Source organism: Notolabrus celidotus, chromosome 6 (genome assembly GCF_009762535.1).
Source record: "Notolabrus celidotus isolate fNotCel1 chromosome 6, fNotCel1.pri, whole genome shotgun sequence".
NCBI classification, from domain to species: domain Eukaryota; kingdom Metazoa; phylum Chordata; class Actinopteri; order Labriformes; family Labridae; genus Notolabrus; species Notolabrus celidotus.
Window position 1 is genome coordinate 23731933 of NC_048277.1, and position 19207 is coordinate 23751139.

At 39.2% G+C, this 19207-nt stretch overlaps 2 protein-coding genes across 6 annotated transcripts; one reads left to right on the top strand and one right to left on the bottom strand.

Moving 5' to 3' along the window:
- Positions 1-3690: 3690 nt before the first annotated feature.
- Positions 3691-5023, top strand: LOC117814876 (leucine-rich repeat-containing protein 10B). Its single transcript, XM_034686425.1, has one exon. It carries the CDS (start codon positions 3794-3796, stop codon positions 4967-4969), a length of 1176 nt encoding a protein of 391 aa, XP_034542316.1. The 5' UTR covers positions 3691-3793; the 3' UTR covers positions 4970-5023.
- A 3342-nt stretch (positions 5024-8365) lies between these two features.
- ppp1r32 (protein phosphatase 1, regulatory subunit 32) lies at positions 8366-15738 on the bottom strand. 5 transcript variants are annotated; one of them, XM_034684899.1, is made up of 13 exons: positions 15644-15738; positions 14456-14533; positions 14016-14139; positions 13774-13897; positions 11149-11311; positions 10987-11032; positions 10791-10876; positions 10623-10688; positions 10423-10512; positions 10271-10336; positions 10086-10180; positions 8530-8634; positions 8366-8454 (listed from the first exon to the last, which is right to left on the bottom strand). In XM_034684899.1, exons 3-13 carry the CDS (start codon positions 14128-14130, stop codon positions 8436-8438), a joined length of 975 nt encoding a protein of 324 aa, XP_034540790.1. In that variant the 5' UTR covers positions 14131-14139; positions 14456-14533; positions 15644-15738; the 3' UTR covers positions 8366-8435. The 5 variants fall into 5 exon arrangements, with proteins under 5 accessions (XP_034540790.1, XP_034540788.1, XP_034540786.1 ...); XM_034684897.1 differs by having other exon boundaries at positions 13774-13906; positions 14016-14136; positions 15644-15734; XM_034684895.1 differs by having other exon boundaries at positions 13774-13906; positions 15644-15733.
- Positions 15739-19207: the final 3469 nt, after the last annotated feature.

The following is a 19207-nucleotide window of genomic DNA, read 5'->3' on the forward strand; positions in this document are numbered from 1 at the left end:
TAGGATAGGATAGGATTGGATAGGATATGACTGCATAATATATTTTGGCATGATATGATATGAAACAATTGTATATGGCTCTTTTGAGTGAATAATGTTATGTTCTAAACTTTTCAAGTGAGGCAAAATTATGCTCGTAAAGCTAAAATAAAATATAAGAAAATAGATATATATAACAGATCGTTTTGAGGCAAATTATATGTAAATGTTTGAAATAACTTTCCAGGTTCATATTCATTTAATTATCCTCACTGTTGCAAGAGACAATTTTGACCAGTTTATGATGCAAGAAAAACATTTTCATATAACAAAAATCTTTGCCTTTAAAATATGTAACAGAATCCTAATATATTTTCTATAAGTCAATTGTCAGCAGTCATAACTCTATTTTACATAAGTGGATTACAATTGATTGATTAACTAAGTTAGAATTTGTATACATATTTACAAATGAAGATAAGAACAATGATAGGCTCAGTGCATGTTTTTATTCTATTCCAATAGCACAACAAAATGAACAGAGGGACGTCATAAAACTTGTGTTTTGCTGGTCTTTCCTTCACCAGCAGATGGTGCAGATGTGCCCCTTTAAACTGACACCTTTCTTGTCCTTATTTAACCTCGATGAGGTAGCAGCAGATATTATGGCAGTCTTGGGTTGCATCCAGAAATGCAAACAAGGATATCATACAAACAAATTTGATGCTTTATTATTTATGACTTGCTTTTAATACTTGCTACAACGATCCACATTGTCTGCATCTGTTCTATTTTTTGCACTGTCTGTAAGTCTTTACATATGTTTCCCATACTGTCTGGATCATGCAGAGCTTCATCTACATTCAACACATTCACCTCAGCAGTCACATCTATTCAGCGTCCGAACGTTCTGCCTGTCTCTCGGCTGCTTACACTCCATTGTGTCATTTCAGGGTCGTTTCAATGCGGCGCAGAAATTTGCAAATCAGCTCTTTTGCTCCTCAGCATATCAGACAGGATTATCCTCAAGCAGCGCGCGGCCTGTCTCACTGTTTGTCTGCTTCTTCTGCCACTGCTCATCAGGCTGACACACGCACTGTACATCTGACCCTTGCAGCTTTTCAAGGCCTTTCTTAAGTATCACAACCAACACGCAGACTGTCAGTCACACAACTGATATCGTCAAGTATTCAACAAAGTCAGAGGCGAAAAGTGATGATATATATTTTTGCACAATTTTGGTGGATTTGTTGTTGTACTTGAGTCCACCATCTTGGACACTTTAGAATCTCTTGCATACAAACGACTGCACTTCTGTACTTATTATTAAATAGCTTCCGAAACTAAAATATGCATAATTACAGATAAGTAGAAAACCCTAATATGTTATAAGCAGTGTCAGTCAAAGCATCATCTGTATCTGATGCAAGTATTATACTGAATGGCATATTAATGCAAGAATAATCACATAGGAGATTTGTATGTGCTACCTTACTTTACATCAGATATGTAAACACATTGTGTTGCCACTCTTTTAAAAAGATGTGGATGCTCATATGTGTTCCTGCAACTACTTATATGCACAAATGCACTTATTCAACAAAATCACTTATTCAGACTCAAAATGACTAATAACATATGTGGTTATATTTGACTTATCTGTTTTTCTGCATTGTTGTGGCTGGTAAGGCATCTAACAATTTAAACTGAAGATTTTATTAGACAAATCCCAATCTGCAAAACATCTAGTTTCTTTTATATCCGTGAGAATGCAGCAGAGTGAAAATAATGCAGTGTTCCTCTGAAACAGAAGTAGAACAGAACAGAATTGAAGCAGCAAGTATGAATTCTCAAGAGAAGACTTGATTAAATACATTGAGATTCAGTTTATTTCGTGGCATGTTCAAAATGTGCTGTTGTAATGGAGGCTTTTATCACTGGTGTGGTTAGGAGTAAATGTGAATAATCCTCTATAGTATGAACTGATTTTCAGTGAAACATTTGTTAATAGTCTTTGTTTAATCAATGATTCAGTAACGAACGTGATACCAAAAATAATTTGGAAAATATGACTGCTTTCCCAACAAGTTACCCATCAATAATGATGCCCACCCTGGTGTCAGGTTTGATGTTGTGAGAGATGTAAGCAGTTAAAAACAACTTAAAGGTGATTTTTGTGTCTGTTCTGTGTCAAAGCAGTGAGTCACACACAGTCAGTGTGTTGACTGGTCTATAAAAACCTGCTGAAGCTAATGTGTGTACTGTCTGATACAAAGCAGCACAGGAGTTACCATGTTTGGAGCGTCCAGGACAGACCGTGTGGTGATCACTGAACTTTTACTGGACTAAAATGTAATGTGTGTGAGATTATGTAACCTCACAGGTAGAAGAAAAAATCTGAGTAGGCAACAAAAGAGAACTTTCCTCAATTTTTAGATATAATGTCTAAATTTATTCTATATTAGTTTTGTATTGAAGTAAAAGTTCAGTGCAGTACTTAAATAGGGTTTTCATGTACTTTTCAGCAGTGTGTATTTCTAAACATCTGGCTTATTAGAATGTTGAAGGCACACTACCTTGTTTCTTTTTGTATGATGGTGCCAACGTCACACTACTTTAAATACTGACTAGATAGTGATTACCTATAGAATATTCATAATATTGGTTATAATAGTAAAAATTATGACATGTCAGTAGTCAGTAATCTGACGTCAGAGGAAAACTGCTGTTTGTACACTGAGAGAGTAAGTAAATATTTTAGGCGTTTTCAGACCAGGAACTAAAAATGAAATAGAAATAAAAATACTTAAAAACAGAGTTTAATTGAAAACCTTTCAGTAAAGCTTCATGAAATCATGTTTAAAAAAGTAGCCTTAAAAAAATCCAGCAAAAGGAGACAGGCTTTTTTTAAGGACTACTTTACACACACACACACACACACATACTCACACACTCACACACACACACAAACTCACTGACCATGTGATGTGGATGCCCTCTGCTCCGGTTTCAGCGGGAGGGGGGAGGCAGTGGTTCAATGTAAACCCTGTCACTGATGGAGGGAACATCAGGAGCAGAGTCACTCATCAGTCCTCGCTGCACTTTCCTAAAATGTGCAGGCTTTTTTTCCCTCCTGCGTGTGTGGATCATAACTCCGGGAGTCCTCGGCCTTTAATGGGGAGCAGCTGCTTTAACTTCCATTAACTGTTTTCTTTGCTGCCGGCAGGGTCACCGAGCTGCGCACTCACTGTGGACTTCTCCCTCGACACAGGCAGGCAGAGAGGCGGCTAACTGACTGATTATTCTCTTAAAGTGGCACTTTTTCTTTTCTTCCTATGACTGGATCACGTGGAAAGGTGCACTGGAAGCTGTGTGTGACCTCTGCCTTAAAAGCCTTGAGGAAGAGAGGGTAAGGACTGCAGGAATCAATTTCAGCTCAAAATTCAGCAGTATTCTGTTCAGCTCCGCTACCAGAGGCACTACTGCTATTATTACTACTATTATTACTACTATTATTACTATTATTTCTATTACTACTATTACTATTATTATTACTATTACTCCACAGTTTGTTAGATATTTTCTGCTGGAGTTTCATGATATGTAAATGAAGTTACGAACAGACACCTAACAAAAAGCTATGACATGGCTGTCAGAGTGTTGATTAGCTCGGACCATGATGCTTTGCTCTGCTGGAGGGTTCAGCCACAAACCAACATCAGCTCCAAGGCTGAGGGTTAACTTGTCACACACACTACCTCATCAAATGACTCTAATCTGACGCACTGAGGAGTCAGGGGCTGCAGGTCACAGCATGGGCAACTCCTCCGGGAAGGAAGAGGAAGAAGAGGGAGAGGAGGGTGGGAAGGATGGAGAGGAAGCAGAAATCACAGAGAAGAAGAAGAAGAAGAAGAAGGAAGAAGAGGAGGTGGAGGATGAACTTCCACTGGGGGTGGAGGAGATGTTTGAGAGTGGAGATCCTGTGCTGGACCTGAGTTACAAGAAGTTTAAGCGTCTCCCTCGCCGTGTTTGTGGACTGAAGCATCTGGAGAAGCTGTATGCGTGTGGAAACAGCCTGCGCAACCTGCCTGAAAACATATCCCAGCTGCGTGGTCTGCGGATCCTTGCCCTTGACTTCAACAAGATAGAGGATGTCCCTATGGCCGTCTGCCAGCTCACAAACCTCACCCGCCTCTACCTGGGCAGCAACCGTCTGATGGGCCTTCCACCTGAGGTGAAGAACCTGCAGAATCTGCGCTGCCTCTGGGTTGAGAGCAACTACTTCCAGAGTTTTCCGCGGGAGCTGTATGACCTGCCCAATCTCAAGTCTTTGCAGATCGGGGATAACCGGCTGAAGACGCTGCCCCATGACCTCTGCCGTATGACATCTTTGAGGGGGTTATGGCTCTACGGGAACCGCTTTGATACCTTCCCCAAAGTCCTGCTGCGCATGCACGGTTTGGAGATACTCGATCTGGACCGTAACAAGATATCTGAGTTTCCCAGCTTGAGGCGTCTCAAAGGCCTCTGTTTGTTCTCATACGATCACAACCCTGTGGATGAGCCTCCTCTAGTAAGCGATGAGGTGCTCGTGGTTGGAGAAGGTGCTGCTGAGTTTTTGGAGGCACGTGAAGCCAGAAAGGAAAGGTTACGAAAAGCGGCAGAGTTAGAAGCCGAAGAGTTAGCACAGGCGGGAGAGGAGCCAGTGATTCATGGTATACTAAAGAACAGTAGCTCCAAACAAACAGCCAACGAAGCTGTGATGAATGTAGAGGACGCAGACATTAAAGGGGATGACGCAAGGGGGGACGGGGAGGAGATGTTCCCTGATTATGATGGTGTTGAACTGGAATACGATGAAGAGGGAGTTGAGTATGAGACAGAGGAGCTCATATGTGAGGGAGATGGATTTGAGTATGAGGGAGAGGAGCTGGAGTACGACCGGTCTCAGATGGACTACGAGTACGAGGAGCTGGAAGAGGAAAGATAAAGGGGCATGAAAAACCCCCTCATAGATCCAGACTCAGACACTCTGCTGGCAGGTGGAGGTGGATAAAACAAAATCCCCAAATCCTTTTTTTTTTTTTTTTTTTTAAAGAAGTTGAGTTCAAGTTGGGTGTGAGACCTACTTTATCTGTGCTGCTAATTCTTTACCCACTGTTAACTGTGAAAATAGACTATGAAGAGTTATGTAAGTGTAAACTGACAAAACCTGTGACATCTCAATCAGCTGAAAATGACCACACCAGAGCAGGACTCAAGTGGAGAGTGTGTGCATGTGTGTAAGGCTCCATGTGTGTGTGTGCAGTGTGTGAGGCTCTTTTACTGTAAATGGAGGTTTTCTTTGAGTGATCACTGGTATGGAAGTCGAAACTGGTCATACTTAAGTTAGTTTTTTCTTCATGGAGTTCTCTCCAAATTAATCACATATTCATTATTTCATCGATTAGTTATCATGAGGCAATACGGTATATATATTTTCCCACTTACTTATTATGATTATGATTACTTATTATTATATCGGGGATGAGTAGTGGTATTCCAGCACACAAAGATGGCATCTTTACAACTGTAGCATCTGATTTAAGCCAGAAATTAGTGATCAAGGAAAACCAGAATCCAGTTTTCATGAGATAAAAAAATCCTTATAATTATTCAAAAACATTTTTCTTGTTCTAAATTGAAGAACCCCAGTAATTTATTTTTGCCTTTCAAAATAACACCAAATTAATTTCTTCAAATTCATAAGAAAACAAGCTTTACTGTCTCGAGATAACCAAATAATCTGCACTGTTGCCAAAACTAATTATCACAAGCATGACCATTCTTGACTTCCATACACCAGAGACTATGTCTTCTAATAATAAATATATTCTCAGATGACGGCATTGTCTTTCGTCTGTAAGAAAACAGGTCTTCATTTCTAAGCAGAGATCTCACCAGCTCCTGTTTACATATTGTAGTATTTCCACTCATCATGGCCAGTGTCTGTTTTATGTGCCCGCCAGTGCACCTCGACTCGGCTCATTGCTATTTTTATAAGCTGAGCCTGCGTGCTCATGTAAATGTGTGTATTGGATTTAGATTTACAAAATATTTATGACATGCCAAACACAAGCCCCCAACCCTTGTCAGTGTTGTGTAAGCAGTCCTGCGGGCGTCACTGCCAAGACAGAGAGGGAGACAAGCAGGATTATTAGAGCAATGAATAGCTGGGGAGCCTCACCATAAAAGGTAAGTCCATAGGGAGGCCCTAAAATATGAAATGGAACCAATTAGGCAGGATTTAAAATTACATAAAAGAAAACCCCGTAGCCACTTGTAGGTCAGACACTCAGATCCACCATGGCCTCTGTATACTCCTTTAGTCAGTGACAACACCTCTTCTACCTCAGTCTCCAATATAAAGCAGGCCGGCCCTTGTTCTCCTCTCATCTCTGCACTAATTATTCATGTGGGGCTCGTATGTAATCTTATCCTCTTTCTCTTCACGTATCTGCTTCTCACATCTCATTGAGAGTGAAATATTTATCCCAGTGTTGAAATATTGATGTTCATTCTCGTGTGGCAGCTTGTTTCGACTACAGCGTGCTGTGCAAACAGAGTGGACTCGGACTGTAATTGCCTTTTTCAAACTTCTAAATGTTAAATGCGAGAGTCACCATGGTTAGCTGAATGTAAAACCATTAATTGTTCATGTATGAGAGGGTATTTGTATAATGTCTATGACAGATCCAAAGATTATTTTTACCCTGAACTGCATTACTTAAGTTGAGAAAGGCTGCTGTCAATACATTTATTAATAACTAACTATACTTATGTGATCAATATAGTTATGATTATCTTATTACGAAAAATTGGCATGGCTGTTCCCAGCTTTCTTCTTGTGTAACTTATAATCTAGCAGTTTATACATACAACCCACACTGTTTTGTGACAGGCTAGCCTTCATTACCACTTTTCACCAACAGTAAATAAATCAAAAGCTAGTTAATGCTAGCTTGATAACACATAGAGTATAGACATACAGTGTAGGACATTGTAAATGTTTGTGTTTTTTTACTCTAATAGACCTTTGTCTAATTTTCTCCTCCTGTGCTGTGATTGGCAGGAAAGCCGACATGGCCAAGAGATACTATTTTTCGACTCAAGAAACCAAAGTTCATATTCTGTATCCTACCCTGCACCAACCAAGCAGTTCTGGCACCCTAACATAAAACAATTACAGTTAGCGCTTTAGTTAGGCTTCAATGTGGACTCGTATCCTGAAACTAGTGTCCCACAGTGGAAATAACCACTGTAACATCACACATTAGCTTGTGAGCTACTTTTCTGAATATGCAAGTTTAGCATTGAAGCATCACCATCTTGTTTTTTTTTTTGCCTGAAATGATCATATTTTGGGTAAGCATTGCCATCCAGGAATGTGTTTACTGAGGTGAAAATATCAACTTAGACGTGGGGTCATTTTCTCTTCTGGTTGCACAGAAGTGGACTCCTGTCTAGCAAGCAGTGCAGTCACCCCCAGCTGGTCTTTAGAAAGAATGCAGGTCCATAGCACTTCTGCAATGGCTAAACTTTTGAAACCAAAAGACCATGTCCACTTTTTACTCTGTGTATAATCTGTGATGTTGGAGATTTAGGCTAAATGTCCCCTGGAGATAAACTCTGAGATAAGGATTACCTGCCAATCATAACAAAATGGTAGACAAGAAGTCACATTACATTGCGATTCAACTGGAGTTCATAATATTTCTCTGTTCACCTCATAGATGAAAAAGCAGCTAATTAACCATGATCTATTATCAATACTTTGCAGAGCCTCGCTGTGGTTTAACGTACCTCTTGTTTTAACTCTGCAATCTTGTGTTTATTTGACTTGTGTTCATAATGTGAGGTCACTGCTGTGTCTGACAGCTGGTCCACAGGAGGTGGATGGTATAGAGCTAGAGTACACATATGTGATGTGATGCTTTTGGAGAACCAGCACTCCTCCTATCTCTGCACTCTGCTGCATGTGTCTTTGCTGTGGGTGGCAAAACAGTTTGACACACCACAGAGGACGCTGAGAATCAGCGCTGAACTCAGTTCGGGGCGTGTAATTATTTTGCTCATTAGTTTACACTCCTCTCATTCTCTGTAGGTCAGAGACAGCGGGGCGGTCAAAGACAATGCATAATCTCCTTCACTCCCTCTTTGGCTTTCTCATGACTCACCCTACACAAATGTCTGACAGGCGGCTTTTCAACTCACACAAAGAGGACTTCACACAGAGATTAAAATTACACATTTTTGTGACAGGATTATTTATAACAACAACACAAACGGGGGTGTGATTGAGGTTTACAGGGTTTGATTGGAAGGAAATAAATACTGCAACAGTTCCTCACAGTCAGAATTTGTTTTCATTGGAGTGTCAGACTTTATTTTTGTAGAGTCATACAGGTGGTGGGTGTTTAGCCCCTAAAGATGAACCTGTGAAATAGAGAAAGCTTTTGTGAGTCACAGTACACATGGGCATAACCAAACCATATATGCTTGTCTAAGTACCTGTCCATGTCTCGGCGATTATATGCATAGTCCTTTTTTGGGCTTATTATTCCATAACAAGTGCCGCCAGATGTCAACTTTTCATCATCAGCTCGATGACAAAACCTGAAAAAGTAGGTTTAAAATAATGCTCAACTAAACAAGCGTAAAGGTATTAACATGTAGGGATTCATGTTAGCTAGTTAGTGTTCTCTTAAAGGCAATGTGAGGAGTTTTTGATTGAATTTGAAATGGTATCACTCTTATAATGATGCCTCTTCATGACCTACATAGTAGAATGAGATTATCAGTGACAAGATTGGATTTTTCTCGACACTGAATTTTGGACTTGTGTTTGGGTCAGATTTTCCACAAAAAAAGCTGACTCGATGTAAAGCAATTACCTGAAATTGTCAATGCCTAGAGCTCTGCTGGCAGCAAGAACTAAGTTAGCAAGCAGGAGGAGTTTTTTACTTCAAATAATTTACTCTTTACATAATGTTTTGTACTGATGGTGAATTCAAGATGTATGTTTTCTGTTGAAGTAGGCTACTGTATTGAAACTCTAAAACCAGGGCTTTGCTCTGTAAAAGAGGAAAATGTCTATTGCAGGATTTAATGTTTATGCCAACATATGAATTATTCACTGATCTATGAGAACAAGGGTCAAACTGCATATTTATGTTATTCAAAAATTGAACAGGACACCAGAGCACACATCATGCCTAGAGGTGAACCGATTAGCAATCTCGGCTGATTATTCGGGCCAATATTTGGTATCTGGACAGTTATCAGTATCAGTGTTTTGTTTTACCAATCACTGATAAGATTGATTGATTTAAAAAAAAAACCATGCTACTTTGGCTCTGCTGCTGGTGTGTCTTTCCCTCTGGGTCTGTTTGCACTCAACACTCCGTCTCACTCAATGTCCTGCCCACAGCATTATCTAATTGGTTTGGCGTCACACAACTATGTGACGTGTATGCACTGAAGGTGTAACTGGTTCACTGTTAACTCCTATAAATGATGTAAACATTTGCTAAAGCCATTTGAACAAAGTCTTGTGTTGGAGTTTGTAATATTCCCAATTCAAAATGCTCAAAATTTCTACTGCCAATGCATATTGGTTCCAAATGTTGGTTATCGGTCTCATGAACTATTAGTAATTGGTGTCGGTATTGGCCCTAGAAAACCAATATTGGTCAACTCCTAATCATGACACCAGGGCTGGTACGTTTTGTCACATATTATAAGCTAACAGTAAAAATTCCGAGTTTACAAAGTTTTAAACTTGTAGCATCACAGGTAATGATGTTACTTAGCTACAAACCAATACACGACATCATCACTCTGCATCTTGCTAAAAGCTGTCTCAAACAAAGAAAAGTAGTATTTGAAAATAAGATCTGTATTCCATTGCTTCCAAAACAAATGCCCACTTTGTAAAGAGACACATATTTACAACATATGCAGTCTTCATCCTACAGAAACACTACTAGTTTCATCCAAAGGGGTCACTAGAACTACCATAGCATGAAAACTCCTCAAGGTGCCTTTAAGGTATTAAACATACTTACGTGTTCCTATAATGAGTGGTGAAGTGTGAACTATCAAAGGGTGTCAAAGGGAAAGCCTGGTTGTTTGGAGCATTGGAGAGAGACCCTGTGGGCTCCTAGAAAGCACAACAGACCAATAATAAAACTGAAGACCACAGTTACAGAATTAAAAGCCTAGTTTAAACAGTTATATTAAAATTTGTAACCTTTTTCCCAATGGTCTTCTTAGATGGAGTTTCTTGTTTAGTCTTGGATGATGGCAGAATGGAGGTCTAGAAGAGCAGAGAGAAGGACACTGAGGTAAAGAAATCTTAATATAAATCTGCAGTAAAGGATTGGCAGAGGTTTAAGTACTCACTGAATCAGAGGCCAAGGGAGCGACAGCACCTCGAGTGAATCCTGATTCTTGACAAGAACGTCCGCACAGGCTCGGTGTGGCCTCCTTGCCCTAAAAGACAAGCACAGCAAGACATGACCTTGTGTTTTTTCAAATGGCAAATCATTTTGCACCTGTGCACTTTAAAGAGAAGTAACATTACACAAGATCTGTGTGTCAACCTGCAGAAACGACGGACAAGTGAAGTCACTTCTCATCACTGAACTGTAAGTCTGCTGTGGATCAACCTGAAAACCAACAACAGAAAACAAAACAAGAATATCTTTTTCTGATGCATGAACACATATGCATATATTAATTTTATAATAATAACTTCTTATAATACTTCCCACAGAGATTTTTCTAGGTTGTCTGTCTGTTTCCCTGGTAAAGCCACTCTCTGTTTTTGGACCCAGAGTCACGTGGTTCTGGTGAACTGGCAGAATTAAAGATAATTTAAAAAATATCAGGTTATAAGAAGTAAAAAGACAAAAGACTCCTTATGTTTTGCTATTCTAAATTCAACTCAAGGATTAAGGCTTTTACCTGTTGGTGTGAAATGTTTTGGGTCATACACTCTTTGGTATTCTGTCTGAAGGCACATACACATGGGGATGGATTTGGAATAAATTGACTGGTCAGTAATTGTTTGTATGTTATGCTTAATATAATCTCCAAAGTGATGTTTAAGTTTTTAGTTTACCATACCTTTTTCTCTAGGATTGCTGTTTTTGGATGACTCATCTGCTGATGGAAGCCACTCTGTCTGTGTTCCTCAAGCAGACTTGGCAAAGAACCTGAACCATCAGGTAGGACATGAGGCTGGTAGTGTTGTTTAGTTTGAGAAATGAAGTTGTCAGATAACATAAGCCTGTAGAAAAAGAACAACACACCTGTGTTTGACAAAACACGCTTTCCGGGGCTCGAAAACAACTGTCTTTTTTTATCACAGTGAGCTCATGTACAGTCTCAGAGATGCTCTTTTTCAAAAATGCAAAAAAAAAAATAGTGCTATCCAAATGTTCTTGTGCTTCAAAAATGTATCAGAGTTCTAGTCTTTACAGGCCACACAGACATCTTCAAGGTGACATGTAGAGATTACACAGGCAGTAGGTACGTAATCACAGGCCAAAATTCAAACATTAACAATTTAGCATATTTACACAGTGTCCATTTCCCTTTACAGCAGGATCAGGGTGGAAAGCTGACATGTTATAATGTCTTACTTCTGTATTCCAGAATGCAGTATGAATCTGAAAATCATTATTTATTCTCCTGACAAGAAACTGAAAAGACAACATATAGCGAATATCTAGAGGGAAAATGGGCCATTTAGTTAACACTATATTCAATGTATCAGCTTCTTTAGACAATAATAAACATTTCCATCCAACTACCTCCATGTAAACAGCAGTATTAGCTTTGAATTTATGTCTCTATAACTATGGAACTCTTTATTTTGCTTGTAGTTAAATGATTACATTTGCTGTAATGTAGTATCGCTAAGAATTTTGCATTATAGTATCAGACTTCAATGTTTGCTATCAGCTAATTCCTAGCTAACAGAAATATAAGCTAGGTATTAGCAAAGCATTATGTTAGCTGTGTGGTCACAGTTCTGCCTAGAGTTATCTTATCTATGGTATCTTTCATAGTTACACTATTGTGCTAGCTTTCAGACAACTTCTGGAAAACAGTTTGTTGGATTCATGAAGGGATTCAAGTGTTTATATATTATCTTATTTTGAGGTTTAGGGTAGGATATTGTTTGTATACTTTTTGTGGTGTTATTTTTGGTTGGTTGTTTACTATATGGTTTATTATGCGATCAGGTAATTAGATTATTTACGGATCATGTGTTAGGGGCAAGGATATTGAGTTCATTTAGGCCACCTGTTTTCTTTTATTTGCAGGTAGAGAGAGGGGGTGAGCTGGGTCCACTCCGTATTCTTTGTTGACCACTTAGTTTACGCTTATGATCGCTTATTTATTGCTACTTTTGCTATTTTTGTTTGTGCACTTTATCATGAGTTGATTGTCCTTTTTCGTTAATAAAAGGTTGAACTTACTTTTTTGTGCAATAGTGATTTTTACTTTTAGTGCGTCCGACACTAACTAGGCCCAACCTCAGCCTCTCAGCAGCTTTTGGCTCTTCGTAGTCGCTATACAGCATGAGGGTTAAATGTTTATGCTAGCTGTAATCTGGCTAACACTACTACTTGCTGGGAATTTACATCCTTTATTTGTTTTGTGAAAAACTTCAAGAGTCTTAGTTAGTTTTAAACCTAATTCCAAGTTTATGTAGTAAGTAAGGATCTGGAAGAAGAAACGCTTGCTATAAAGGCAAGCAGAAGTGCCATCAGAATGTAAGCCTATCCTATCATATTGTATAACACCATCAAACTCTTAGGTTAGCTTTCAGTCAGTTCCTAGCAGACAGTGAAATTAATTTGAAATTGGTAGAATGATCACATTAGCTGTAGTCAGGCTTAGAGAGTAACTAGAGGTTACCGTCTATCATTTTGCATTCTGATGTTAGTTTTCAGCCAATTCTTTGCTAACAGTGTAACAAGCTAGGATTTAATATGATGCTTACATAAGCAATAAGATAACCAGCTGTACTATTGGCTAATTTATGCCTTGTTTAGTATTTTATACAAATATTAAACTGTTCTTTTCATTTCAGAAAATTGCTTTCAAGCAGTAATATGAAAATATAAATAGTTTATTGTTTGTGGTTACTGTTTTCTGAAGGTTGCTAATGGGTAATCAACAAGCATGCTATTTGAAACCTGGAATGACATAACAGCATCCTGAGCTTTGTGCCAGAGGAAAACAGCTGATGAGATTATGACCAATTATGGCCAATGGCTCTGTTTTTCCACAAGTGTCTCAGTAGCAGCTCAGTGGAATTTGTCCATTATTATTAATTTAATTATTTACCACTGTGGTTTTCTGACTGTGACTTGTCACAATACCTTCAGTGAAAAAGTCACCTCACTTAATTCCCTGCTGAGGTTTAATTACCAAGATTAACCGAGTACACCTGAATGGGTATGAAGGTCATTTAAGAAGTGGGCCAACAAAACAAAAAACTAGCTGCTGTATTCATTGTATAACTTGTGATTTTACAAAAAAATAACTAAAATAAATATAAAAAACAACTTGGGATTTTACTAAACAAAAAACCTTTTGGACATATACACATTACTATGAACAAATTAATGGGTTATTTCACTACTTGGAAACCTCCCTGTGCCAAAAAGAGAGAATAAAAGCAACTTCATTGTATTATTCAGATCAAAGCATGTAAAGCATCACTGTAACACTTACAGCATCTGAGGATTGTCAATGAGGTCCAAACTGGGCTTGTAATAAACAGCAGGTCTGTTGTTTGATGTAAAGCCTGAGCGGCCTGGATTTCCGAGGTGAGAAGAGAAGTTAACCATGCCAGAGCCTAAAACAGCTGACAAATGTAGGCCATCAGTATCTGAATCCTTATAAGGGTGATACAAAGTTACCTCTGTTTCTGCTGAAACTTTTATGAAGCACTCCTTTAAATGATGCGCTCTCACCTTTCTGACCATAAAACTCCCTGTAAGAAGTGCTGTGGAGTTTGTCACCGGCTAGTTGTGCCCTGTTGCCTGTTGCTCCAATAATCGGCATGACTATCCTTCCTTGTTCATCCATCTGAGACTGCTGTAATGGAAAATCCACAATAGTGATAGATGGCACAAATCCTCTGGGCATGTGCACAGTGCCGTAACCACAAATAAAAGCAGCAAAAATGGTGTTATTAGATTGAAGGTTTGATTGTGTCTAATAGAACTCAAAGCGAGCTTTGAGGAAATGTGATCTCAGGGTTTGTAGCAAATAATACATCAAGTGCTCCCTTTATCAAAGGCAGTTTGAGTGAGGAGATTAGCTCTAAGTAACAGCACCTCTGCCATATGGTTACTTTTGTTTTTATTTGCACCTGAAATGAAACACCAACCAGAAGAAAAATATCACTTACTTATCAGACAGCAGCTCCTGCCTCAAAGTTCACCTCTCTGTGTTGTGACGGTTTTTGTAGGTATACAGGTGTCTGTCGCTAGGAGATCCAGCACAAGAACAGTCACATGACCTCTTCAATATGTGGATTCTTTCAGCACATTTCAAACCAGATGTGACGCAACACTGTTGTATAAAACTGGATTTTTGTCACGGCACTGATTCAGAAATGTCTTTGCTTGGTGGCTTCATTGTTTTTGTGCAGTTGATTTTTTGATTATACAAGTTTGTATTTGTAATCAACAGCTCCCTCTTGTTGTTGGAGGAGATCAATGCTTTGACCCAGCTCTCAGTAGTTCTAGTTTTAATTTTAAACTCCTCTGGTTTCATACACTGACTACATAACCAGTGTTCTGGTGTTAAAGTTAACTATGGCAGAATTTAGCCAAATTTATCCTTATGTATTTGTAATTTAACGTATGTAATTACCTAGAGGACTTTAAGCACAGGAGTAGAGGAGAATATTTTACATTAATTACATTTCAGCAAGTTCATTTTAATGGTAAAAAATGACTATCAAAAAAAACTGGAGAATAATAGAAATTATTACTGCAATAGCACTTTTTGTCTGCGAGAACAACACATTTGTGGGAAACACAAGTGGAAAACAATTAAAAGTATCTACTGAAGGGGCGCCCCACATACAGAGGCTGTAGTCCTCGTCGCAGAGGTCGTTGGCTCGACTCCCGGCCGTGACCATGTCCTGCATGTCCTTCCCCGCTCCCTGCTCCCCATGTTTCCTGTAACTCTTTAGGTGTCCCATATATAACTTTAAAAAAAAAAGTATCTACTGAATGTCCTTTTTTATGCTTGAAGAGCAGTCAGTCAGTCAGTCTGTCTGTCAGTCAGTCAGTCAGTCAATCAGTCAGCCAGGTAGGGTATCTTTCAGGTAGGTAAGGTATAAATAATCAGTCAGGTAGGCCCTACAAGACTAGGGTATCAGTTGGTCATCTAGTTAGTCAGTCAGACAGGTAGGGTATCAATAATCAGTCATGTAGGGTATCAGGCAGTCAGGAAGGGCAGTGGTTCCCGATTTCTTTCCTTGGAACCCCCTACTTGCGTCTAAGAAGACCTTTGTGTGCCTAATCAAACTACAATCGTTTATAAGAATGAATAAACATGTTTCATAAAATCTGAAGAGGTTTTGTACCTGGCAAAGTATTTTGTTAGTTCTGGCTGCTTAACATTTTGGTCCATTTTGCTGCCATCTTGATGGGACGCTGGTCAGTGTATTTGCTCTTGTGACCACAAGGTGGCAGACCGAGTCTCTATAAATGGGGTCAACGAGTCTAAGTTTAGCAGACTTCATTACTATGGCACAGGAAAGCCAAAATATGAAGAATATGGGTACGCAGAGTCTCAACAGAGCAAACAGTGTTTTCTTTTTTATGTTTTACATGTGTTATTTTTTGTATATAATACACATTCAGGGTGACACACTATAACGCTTGTAAGGGTGTTTTGATGAACAATTCTGATCTTTGGAAACATTAATATATAATTAATCTATGCAAGCTTTTGCCAATGAAGAGTTTAAATGTATTCACCTGGAGATGGATTCTCACATCTAATTTTGGGCACTCACACACACCCCACACCTAACATCCAGTGTGTCTGACGATCCACTGGAGGGCAGTGTGATGCCACAGTGGCTCTGACTCCAGTCCAGCCATGAGCCAATGTAAGGTTATGTAAAAGTGATGGATGGCTGGAAATTTATATCACATCTTGATAAAAATGTCCATCCCAGACAGGAGGAGGATATCTTTCTCTGCTGTGAGCAGGAGAAAATGTCTGTACATCATCTATACATCTACACACATACATCTACATAATTATCTCCTACTCCTGCCTGGTGTATTTAGGACTGTCTGAGCTGGACTTAAGAGCAACCTTACAGGACTTTATTGGACACTAATCAGTCATGAACAGTAAGGTATTAAATTAAAGTGTGACTTCTATTCTTCTCTATCTTTTATCAAGGCTCCCACCTGCTCAGAGTGTGAAGACTGCAAACACAGTGTGATTTCCTTTCCTGTTAGAGTTTAAAGTGGGGCTAACTGAGGTTTTTTCATGGCCACCTTTTCATCATTAATTCTCATTTCCCATTGCATATCTTTTCATCACACTTCCTTGGACTCACACTATATCCTCACCTCTGCCACATCTCTTCTTCTTCCCTCCATCTGTCCAATGTTGGCAGTCTGTGGAGCCTATCTTTACCAAGCTGTTGCTTGAATTGCTGTTCCACAGTCTTTCCTGCTTGACATGCTGTCGTGCCAAGCCTGGAACTGTTCATTATTTCTCTAAAGAAAGAGCAAAAAAAAAAAGAAAAAAAAGAGAAACTACAGGGAAGCATTGAAAGTGACAGTCTCATTTCCTGCTTCTTTTCTTTTAAACACAATGTGCACATTATTGGCATTTCTAATTCTAATTTCAGAAGGATCCATACAGCATGAACAGACAGAGTGTCTGTTTTCATTTCAGTCAAAGATTGCACCAGATGATTTCTCTTAATAGGACAACTTTTTCTCGAGAGTCAGAGAGGAGAAACTGATCGGTGGAAGCACCTGCTGTACTCGCCTGCAGACTCTAAGCCATCCACGTGATTGTTCACCTCTGAAATTCTGCAATCTGATTAATCCACATTTTAAAATATGTCCTGAGCTGTAGCCAGGCTTAGATTCTTTATCAAATTGCCAATAATACTATGAATAAAACAAGACTGAGTGTCTCCTGCAACAGTTTGCCATTGAGATGCCTCTAAGAATACAGAGGGGAGCTTAAAAAGAGGAGAAAAAGGTGGGTGCAGTGTTTCTAAAAATAGACAGAGGTGATGCAAGCAAGGGTCTCCCGTCGTGTTGATGTGCTTGGCTCGCCTGCAGCCGTCTGTTGTAGTTCAGGAAGGGACGAAAAGCTCGGCCCCCGTCTGCAGGAGCTCGTCTGTGTTTCCTGTCCAGCTCCGCTCCTGATCCTCTGCAGCTCCTGGTTTCTCTGTCGGTTCAATAACATGTTTTTATGTCTGCAACAGAATAGCATAGAATTAATATTTCCAGAGACATAAAGAGACAGCTCAGGCGCTAAGACCGCTCTTTGTGTGTGTCAGGTCTCAGAGGTGCTCTCTCTCTCTCTCCGCTTCAACTCCTCACTGTTCTGGGTTTTATCTTCTCCGTGCTTCCTTTTTGACTTCTCTACTTAATAGGCAAATCTGGCACGGATGGTTTAGAGTAAATTGCATTGTCATCTTTTTCCATTTCATATTTCAGCCGGCTCCGGTGTGTGTGTGTACTGTAATGCTAAGGAGGTAGGCTGAGATGAGAAAAGAGGGGGATTCAGGCATAAAATAAGACATTCAAAGTCAAAACAGATCCTTTTCCTGACGTGTACAAGACAGGCTGTTCTTTAACTCAAAGATAAACTGATTAAATTTAACAGAAACAATCGCTTCCCCCTTATTTTGTTGTTTCAAGAAATGTATTTGAGTGTTTAAGCAATTACTGTTTAAGTCTGGCAGATTAAACCTGGAACACACGCACACACACACACTCACAGCTGTTGAACTGACATGCAGAGTGTCAGAAGGGAAGCGAACTGTAAGAACAATGCAGGATCTAATTAATGAGAAAATCTGTCACCATCCTTGAAATGGGGATGAAAGATTCCTTTAGAGTGTAGCATGTAGCTGTGAGACTCATTTACCTTCATGCTGACTAATGTGTTGCTCAGAGTTCATCTTCACTATACATTTTTAATTGCAGTCAAAGGCAAAACAACCTTTGCAAATTACATCCTCTATCAGCAAACGATGGAACATGTCAAACAAGAATGGTGTCATTACAGTGTCTAATTATTTATATTGGGATTTAATTAGACTATATGTGTACCTCAGATACACCATACACTGTAATAACGTGGGCACGCTTGTCTTTGTTTTGTTCCAGGGCTGTCTTTTTGGAGAGGCCTTGATTTCAGTGATCTTGTGAGTTAACCTCACTGCATACATTTTTTTTTTTTTTTTTTTGGCAAAGAAAATTTTGTTTACTTCCAACTTTGTGACTAAAGTTTGTGGATGTCTCTTTCCTGAGAACACCGCTGCGCACAAAGGAAATAGTTGGCCCATTTTTGTGTGGGAGGTGTGAACCAAGCCTCAGAGCCAAACATCAGCCACACTTCACATAGTCGCTTTGTGGGCAAATTGTAGGTTAAGAAACAATGTAGAAAGCCTTTTTTTCGCAAGACTGTGTTCTAAGCTGAACCTAACAATTTCTGTGTCCTTTATTATTCGTTGTTAGAATAAAACAAATGTTAGAAAATTATACAAAAATGTCCATCAGATTTTCCTCGGCTCTATTAAAATGCCTTTTGTTCAACGGAAAACCTTTGTATTCTCTTTACTAACAAGAAAAACTTAGACTTTGTTGCAAACTGACAAAACCAGCATGAATACAATCTCTTAGTGACAAAACTGGAGGTAGCAGATAGCAGGTATAATTTTAACAATGTGCTCCGTCTCAGTTTAGTGGTCCAGGGTGCTTACTCTTAAAAATGAGAAAAATGCTGCAGCCTTTTGGTCAAAAATTGTGGCAGATGGCGTTACACTCTAGTTTAGACCTGATCCATGATTTATCTTCAGGGGACTTTGAATATCTCTTCATGGTAATGAATCCAACAGCTATGGAGATTGGAGCTCAAAACAAATACTGTCAATCTCATG